The sequence below is a fragment of the Brachyhypopomus gauderio genome, chromosome 10 (assembly GCF_052324685.1).
Source record: "Brachyhypopomus gauderio isolate BG-103 chromosome 10, BGAUD_0.2, whole genome shotgun sequence".
NCBI lineage: Eukaryota > Metazoa > Chordata > Actinopteri > Gymnotiformes > Hypopomidae > Brachyhypopomus > Brachyhypopomus gauderio.
This window is the reverse complement of record NC_135220.1, coordinates 22222513-22232853: the sequence shown is the minus strand read 5'-3', so window position 1 is coordinate 22232853 and position 10341 is coordinate 22222513. Positions and strand designations below refer to the sequence as shown.

At 47.9% G+C, this 10341-nt stretch overlaps 1 protein-coding gene across 1 annotated transcript in view; it reads left to right on the top strand.

Moving 5' to 3' along the window:
* The window catches only part of ntm (neurotrimin), a 210260-nt gene extending 206732 nt beyond the window's left edge, over positions 1-3528 (top strand). The window contains exon 3 of the mRNA XM_077020480.1: positions 3275-3528. Within this exon, the coding sequence (XP_076876595.1) occupies positions 3275-3512 (238 nt within the window). The 3' untranslated portion in view covers positions 3513-3528. The remainder of the gene's footprint in view (positions 1-3274) is intronic.
* Positions 3529-10341: the final 6813 nt, after the last annotated feature.

Here is a 10341-nt window from a genome sequence, read left to right as displayed (position 1 = left end):
CTGTTTATCCCTTAGTGGTTTTTTGATGCCAAATCAATTCCTGAATCCATGGTATATTAATAATGAATGACTCCTCTTGTTCGTCTCACAGCTAAGGGAGAGATTGGGTTAGAGCTAAGCTTTATTTATTTCTTTAAGAATACTTTGCTGAATGCTTTTCTTGTCAATGGGAATTACTGGATATTTTTGGTTCACACGTTTTGTGATATTTTTGACCTTTGAACCCAAGCCTTTTATGACGTGAAGCATGTGGAGCTTCCAGCTGAACACACCCAGGAAAATGCTTCACGTCATAAAGAGCTTGGGTTCAAAGGTCGATATATAATCACTGTACCCAAACCCAGGGCCTCAGATCCCCAGACTGTTTGTGCATATTACTGTAGAAACATTCACAGATGCATTCTGTTAGAGGATCCCCTCTCAGTCTTTAACGCACATGCAAAATTCATCTCAGTCCATCACAGAATCACCCTCCTTAAAAAAAAAAATCCTTAAACCCTCTTTGAACCAATCACTGATGACATAATATTAAAAATTAACTTGCCCAACCCCAGCTGTGAGCGCTCACACATCCTGTAACCATGACGAGAAACACTGTAATATATTTTTTCCTTATAATGTATGCACATTAGAGTGAGAAATTGGGAGAGGATGGAGGGTGTTTCTCTGGCCTGCCTAGCTCGTCCTGCCTTTAGATGCTTCTCATTGTGCTGGAAGAGGAGACACTTTATTTGGATTAAATTGCTTTGCTGTCTGGTCTGCTCTGATAAGCTGGTATAAAGCAGAATTATTAAACAATTTATGTATTTATTACGTTGTGCTGATGCGGTGCGCTGGCCGCGATTTCCATGTCTGCCGACGTAACTCTGCAGGTTAACACGCGGACCCCGATGCACACGGTGTTTATGTAGGCTGCCCGTGGCACTGTGGTGAACTTTACAGAATGGAACAGCAGATGTTATTGTACCAGACAGATGCATACGCATTATCGTGTAAGCAAGCAAAACACACTGAGCTTTCAAGGATCAAAGGTGTACAGAACCACCGTTACAAGCATAAAGTAATACATCTTACTAATTAAACCACAGTTTATTTGTGAAATCTTCCCACTGAGAGGTGAGAGCTAGCTCAGATACCCGGACATGGTTCAAATCCACACTCCTTATGCCCCGAAGTAGCTTTGGGGACGTCACCGTGTGCCACCACTAGTGCATTAATGCCCTTTTACCAAGTCTGGTGTTTTTTTTTTTTTTTGCGACATGCATAAATCTCTGCATACACAAAGTGCCCTGTGCATAGTCCAGTGTTGTGTTATAAGGACCGAACGCACACAGTAGCACACTCGGAGATCTATTATTTACATATTATCTGTGTCCACATGAAAAATGAGCAGGAGAGTTGGCCTTTGATTTGTTTCGTGTTTTTCACCCAGAGCTTTGTTCATTTACCCTGGCACCGGTTCTGTTTGCATCTTTCATTATTTTGGTCAGCTTTCAGTGGCCTTGAGTGCACTTCAGCCTCTCGTCCCAGCAACCTCGCATGTTCTGTACCTGCGATGAGTCTTCTCTAGTTATTATGGGTAGCAAACCCTTGCTCTGTGGCTGCTTCTCTTCCTCATATCCACCATGGGACACATTTGTTATATTGCATGAGGAGACATGATGAATGCTTGATTCGCCAATGCATTTCTGAGCAGGAGTGAAAATGCCGTGACAGGCGAACATCAGAGGGGCGGGTGGGGGGGGAGAGGGGGAGTGTTTAATATTTCTGATGGCCTGCAGTGTATTATAGAACAGTCCAGTGGGGAAAAACACCTGATCTTTCCACTGATCACAACTCCTCTCTGCTTGTCTATTAGTGAAGTGGTGGGGGCCCGCGTGACAGTCTCGACTCCCATGGTAACAAACGTCCTTCGCTATAACTCCTCGTGGCTGCCTGGAGAGCAGAGGCACGGTGGGACCCACGTGCCTCATCCATCCCCTGAGCTGCTGGGTGCCCTGTGGAAGCAAAAGGAGTTTGTTGTGGTGCTTATCACTGAACCACCAGGAATGTGATGATTTACGGTTTATCTCAACGATAAAAGGCCTTAATGAGAATAAAGCGGACATTCTAGGAGTTTGCACCACATTGCCAAAAATGTGAGGCTATGATCCTTTCCAAGACACACACATACACACACACACACACACACACACACACACACACACACACACACACACACACACACACACACACACACACACACACACACATAGAGACTGCTGCACACAAGTGTGCTACATGAAAGTGGTCTCTGGCTTTTGTTGAATGGCTAATCAGGCAAGTAATCAATTAAATGCATGATTGCTTTTGATTTTAATAGCTCCATCATTTAGAAGAAATATCTGCTTTGGGCTATGTTGTTAACTGTTAGGAATAGCTGTAATTAGACCTAGCCTATTCTCATTTAGCATGAGTCTGTAAGTAATTAGCATCTAATTCTCACAAATATCACCTAACTGCCGTGTCGATAATGTGCATTGAGTTCATTGTCTGATTTAAAGTACTGTTGAATGTAGAAGTCATACTTGTACACCGTTCGGGTGCTGTAAACGGCGTCATAACGGTACGTAGCCGGCGTAACAGTACGTAGCCGGTGTAACAGTGCGTAGGTGGCTGTCTTTGTGTTGCTAACTAGTCCGAATAAATAGCCAGTATAGGTCTAGTTGTATTATATAATTACAATTGATTCTTGTCTCTACTCTCTAAAAATAGGAGCTTGGTCCCAGTGCTACTGAGGCAGGGCAGACTTTGAACATTTTTTATTGAATTTTATTAAATGCCTAATTTAATCTTTATTGATTTGAATGTTTTTGTCATAAAGATAATAGCTCTGATCAATCTGAGAGACGTGGTGAATACACTCCCATGTGGTGCTGGGTTCTGGGGCTCACAAACCTACACCCAGACGGCCTGGGCTCATACTGAAGTGTTGATGTTTAGCTGAACCGTGCTGGTGGGAGATTGCCTGTCTAGTGCAGCTCCCACCTGTCCTGGGACTGCACGTGTCCCTCTGTGTTCAGGTCGGGTAACTCACGTATGTTCACGTGGTAATGAAGAGACAGGAGCTGAAAACGAGGAGCTTCAAAAATCGACACGTTGCAGCTCTCTGCTTCCCTCCAAGCGCTTTCTCCTCATATCATCTGTTTAAAGAGTCCGAGTTGTTCAATTTTATGCATATTTTTCCTCTAAGCTAAGTTTCACTGTTTGCTCCTCCCCATCTCCTCCCCCACAGCTGTTCCCAGGGCAACGTGGTGACACACACAGCTTGGCTGAACAGGTCCAGCATACTGTACGCCGGCGAGGACAAGTGGTCTGTGGACCCCCGGGTGAGCCTGATGACGTTCAACCGTGATGAGTTCACCATCAAGATCGAGAACGTGGACGTGAGCGATGAGGGTCCGTATGTGTGTGCAGTGCAGACCAGCAGCAGACCCAGGACAACATCCGTCCACATCATCGTCCAAGGTTAGCCTGGGATCCTTCCTCACCATCACTGCTCCGTCGTAACCAGGGAGCGTCTGCGGTTTACTGTAGCAATTCGAAAAAATGTCCAGTTAACCGTTTCCTACGGTATCTGCTACACGCACCTTGAACTCTAGATATACAGTATACTGCATCTTTTAATGAAGTGGATAATTATGCAATTAATGTTGATGGCTCAAAAATGTGATGGTGCCATTTTACCCTGATCAGTGAGTCCTGTATAATTTGATTGATGGTAGTGTCATTCTGGCACGCAGGTACACTGAGCCCATTCTGATCAGCCAGCAGGTAGCAGTGGGTGGGCAGAGAACACACAGACAGAACACCACACACCACTCCATCACAACACACACCACTCCATCACAACACACACCACACACCACTCCATCACAACACACACCACTCCATCACAACACACACCACACACCACTCCATCACAACACACACCACTCCATCACAACACACACCACTCCATCACAACACACACCACACACCACTCCATCACAACACACACCACTCCATCACAACACACACCACTCCATCACACCCCACACCACTCCATCACAACACACACCACTCCATCACAACACACACCACTCCATCACAACACACACCACTCCATCAAAACACACACCACACACCACTCCATCACAACACACACCACTCCATCACAACACACACCACTCCATCACACCACACAATCACAACACACACCACACACCACTCCATCACAACACACACCACTCAGTCACAACACACACCACACACCACTCCATCACAACACACACCACTCCATCACAACACACACCACACACCACTCCATCACAACACACACCACTCCATCACAACACACACCACACACCACTCCATCACAACACACACCACTCCATCACAATACACACCACACACCACTCCATCACAACACACACCACTCCATCACAACACACACCACACACCACTCCATCACAACACACACCACACACCACTCCATCACAACACACACCACTCCATCACAACACACACCACACACCACTCCATCACAACACACACCACTCCATCACACCACACACCACTCCATCACAACACACACCACTCCATCACAACACACACCACTCCATCACAACACACACCACACACCACTCCATCACAACACACACCACACACCACTCCATCACAACACACACCACTCCATCACAACACACACCACACACCATTCCATCACAACACACACCACTCCATCACAACACACATCACTCCATCACAACACACACCACTCCATCACAACACACACCACTCCATCACAACACACACCACTCCATCACAACACACACTACTCCATCACAACACACACTACTCCATCACAACACACACCACTCCATCACAACACACACCACTCCATCACAACACACACCACTCCATCACAACACACACCACACACCACTCCATCACAACACACACCACTCCATCACAACACACACCACACACCACTCCATCACAACACACACCACACACCACTCCATCACAACACACACCACTCCATCACAACACACACCACTCCATCACAACACACACCACACACCACTCCATCACAACACACACCACTCCATCACACCACACACCACTCCATCACACCACACACCACTCCATCACAACACACACCACTCCATCACACCACACACCGCTCCATCACAACACACACCACACACCACTCCATCACAACACACAACACACACCACTCCATCACAACACACACCACTCCATCACAACACACACCACTCTATCACAACACACACCACTCCATCACAACACACACCACTCCATCACAACACACACCACACACCACTCCATCACAACACACACCACTCCATCACACCACACACCACTCCATCACAACACACACCACTCCATCACAACACACACCACTCCATCACACCACACACCGCTCCATCACAACACACACCACACACCACTCCATCACAACACACAACGCACACCACTCCATCACAACACACACCACTCCATCACAACACACACCACTCTATCACAACACACACCACTCCATCACACCACACACCACTCCATCACACCCCACACCACTCCATCACAACACACACCACTCCATCACAACACACACCACACACCACTCCATCACAACACACACCACTCCATCACACCACACACCACTCCATCACACCATACACCACACACCACTCCGTCACACCACACACCACTCCATCACAACACACACCACACACCACTCCATCACAACACACACCACTCCATCACACCCCACACCACTCCATCACAACACACACCACTCCATCACAACACACACCACACACCACTCCATCACAACACACACCACTCCATCACAACACACACTACTCCATCACAACACACACCACTCCATCACAACACACACCACACACCACTCCATCACAACACACACCACTCCATCACAACACACAATCACAACACACACCACACACCACTCCATCACAACACACACCACACAACACTCCATCACAACACACACCACTCCATCACAACACACACCACACACCACTCCATCACAACACACACCACTCCATCACAACACACACCACTCCATCACAACACACACCACACACCACTCCATCACAACACACACCACACACCACTCCATCACAACACACACCACTCCATCACAACACACACCACACAACACTCCATCACAACACACACCACTCCATCACAACACACACCACTCTATCACACCACACACCACTCCATCACAACACACACCACTCCATCACAACACACACCACACACCACTCCATCACAACACACACCACTCCATCACAACACACACCACACACCACTCCATCACAACACACACCACACAACACTCCATCACAACACACACCACTCCATCACAACACACACCACACACCACTCCATCACAACACACACCACTCCATCACAACACACACCACTCCATCACAACACACACCACACACCACTCCATCACACCACACACCACTCCATCACAACACACACCACTCCATCACAACACACACCACACACCACTCCATCACAACACACACCACTCCATCACAACACACACCACACACCACTCCATCACAACACACACCACACACCACTCCATCACAACACACACCACTCCATCACACCACACACCACTCCATCACAACACACACCACTCCATCACAACACACACCACACACCACTCCATCACAACACACACCACTCCATCACAACACACACCACACACCACTCCATCACAACACACACCACTCCATCACAACACACACCACTCCATCACAACACACACCACACACCACTCCATCACAACACACACCACTCCATCACAACACACATCACTCCATCACAACACACACCACTCCATCACACCACTCCATCACAACACACACCACTCCATCACAACACACACCACACACCACTCCATCACAACACACACTACTCCATCACAACACACACTACTCCATCACAACACACACCACTCCATCACAACACACACCACACACCACTCCATCACAACACACACCACTCCATCACAACACACACCACTCCATCACACCACACAATCACAACACACACCACACACCACTCCATCACAACACACACCACTCCTCTCAACACACACCACACACCACTCCATCACAACACACACCACTCCATCACAACACACACCACTCCATCACAACACACACCACACACCACTCCATCACAACACACACCACTCCATCACAACACACACCACTCCATCACAACACACACCACACACCACTCCATCACAACACACACCACTCCATCACAACACACACCACTCCATCACACCACACACCACTCCATCACAACACACACCACTCCATCACAACACACACCACACACCACTCCATCACAACACACACCACTCCATCACAACACACACCACTCCATCACAACACACACCACACACCATCACAACACCATCACAACACACACCACTCCATCACACCACACACCACTCCATCACAACACACACCACTCCATCACAACACACACCACACACCACTCCATCACAACACACACCACTCCATCACAACACACACCACTCCATCACAACACACACCACACACCATCACAACACCATCACAACACACACCACTCCATCACACCACACACCACTCCATCACAACACACACCACTCCATCACAACACACACCACACACCACTCCATCACAACACACACCACTCCATCACAACACACACCACTCCATCACAACACACACCACACACCACTCCATCACAACACACACCACTCCATCACAACGCACACCACTCCATCACAACACACACCACTCCATCACAACACACACCACTCCATCACACCACACACCACACACCACTCCATCACAACACACACCACTCCATCACAACACACACCACTCCATCACACCACACACCACTCCATTACAACACACACCACACACCACTCCATCATACCACAAACCACTCCACCATACCACAAACCACTCCACCATACCACAAACCCATCCATCACAAACCACTCCATCACAACATACACCACTCCAACACAACACACACCACTCAATCACAACACACAACACCATACCATGAACCACACCATCACAACAAAACCACTCTGCCACCCCACAGACCACAACAAAAACCACTCCACCATACCACAAATCACTCCACCACAACACAAACCACTCCACCATACCACAAACCCATCTATCACAAACCACTCCATCATAAAACAAAGCACTCCACCATACCACAAAAATCCATCACTCCACAAAACACCACAAACACTCCATCACAACACATGCCACGCAAGAGTATTTGGAATAGGCTGTGTATACATGTCCGTGGTTTTTGTGTGTGTGTGTGTGTGTTTGTGTGTGTGTGTTTATTTTATTTGTTTATTTATTTTATATGCGTCAACTGTTCAGTAATATGATATGCCTGCTTTGAGCTATGGTGCAAGTCAGGCAATTGATAACCATTTCTTTGAACAACATTTGAGGTCTCTGAGCTGAGGCAGAATTCACTCAATGGATAATCATTGGTAAGAACAATATTTGTTGCCGTGCAAACCTTTCGTCCTGCTGCGGGGTTTGTTTGAGTGATTCTCTGTGACGTGATATTGAGCAGGTCTGCAGGTCTTTGATGTGTACAGAGGTGCTGTCTTCAGAAGGCTAGATTAGTTCCCTCCGACGAGCAGGCCGGGACTCCCTTCGGCTTTATCAGTTACCCCAGAGGCACATGAAATGCAGAAGAGCGCCACATACGCCCGCGTGAAACGGCTTTGTGGGGACTCCTTTTGACTCCTTAAAGGAGAAGTTCTGTTTCTCTTTCCTCCCCCAGAACTTTTTTGGAAATTTTTTGAGGTCGATCTACGTGGCTGAGTGCAAAAATCTCAGTGTAGTCTGAGATTCAGGAGACCACATTAATGATTCCCCATTACAACAGATACTGTTGGCAGGCTGAAATTCAGAAAGCTTAGAGAAGTAAAAATAGTGCATCTGAGGTAAAGACTTGGTGTAATTCTGACAGAAGGTGAAGCCTTTGAAGTTGAATGTCCGTCTTGGGCAGTGACCGTGTTGTGTTGTGCTCGACACACTGAGCAGTGGAAGCCTGGACGTTTAGCACAGCTATACTGATCTGCCCTGTTACCTTGGCAACGTGGTGCCAGAATAGTGGCTTGATTGAGAGTGCTGAGGGATGAGGCAGCAGCGATGCGAGGTCAAACGCGCGCACACACACACACACACACACACACACACACACACACACACACACACACACACACACACACACACACACACACGAGGTCAACTATGGCAGGATTCCTGGACACACACATACTCAGCAAATGCTTTAGCTCCTGTTTGACGTCGAGGGCCACAATAACAGCTGGAAAGAGAGGGAGGAATAGAGGGAGGGAGGGAGAGTGACAGAGAGAGACAGAGAGAGAGAGACAGATGTGTGAGACCTTGCAGTGTTTACAAAGTAAGCACATTTCAATAAAAATCCAATTTGCCCTCCATATACAAGGAGACGCAGATGTATTCTTCGCATTCATAGTGAGAAATGAGTTAGTAATGGCTTACATGAGCAGGATTTATGCAAGCATGAAGGGGGTCTCTCTGAATGCCAGTTTACGGTAAAGAGCTTTTACCAGAGCCAAGAATACTCCAGGAAGCAGATTCTCCAACACTCTCCGTGCTCTGTGCGATTGGCCAGCTGCTCATGCTTGCTGTGTACAGTGTGAACTTCCCTGCTCATGGCTGGCCTGTTAGCGTGGTCATAGCCTTATCCATTAAGGCTAACGTCAGTCTGAAAGTAAAGCCGACAGTCCTGTGTTCCGTCTTCTTCCTCCTCTTCGTCACCCCGGGGTGGCTGACTCTGTGCCGGCTCTTTGCGTCTCGACGGCTCGCTCCGCTCCGGGTTGTTAAAAGTGCCGTGCGGGCCGTCTGCTTCCCTTATCCTTCGAGTGAAGATGACGTCATCACGGTTGGGCTTGTATAAGTGAACTGCTGTGAGCTGTTAGTGGTTATGGCCACTGTGTGGCGTGTGATGCTTAAAGCACGTGGCTGTGTGTGTCAACAACCTGCTTTAAAGGACCTCAGGCTGCTTTTATAGGCATCATGCTGTGGAAGAGTCAAGGGCAGTCCAGACCTGCAGGGGACTGCTGACGTGTTCAGCAGAGCCAGGAAAAGGAAGATTCTGCTTGGAGATGCAGGGTGCAGGCAGGAGAGGAACACCGATGAGGAAAAATGTCCA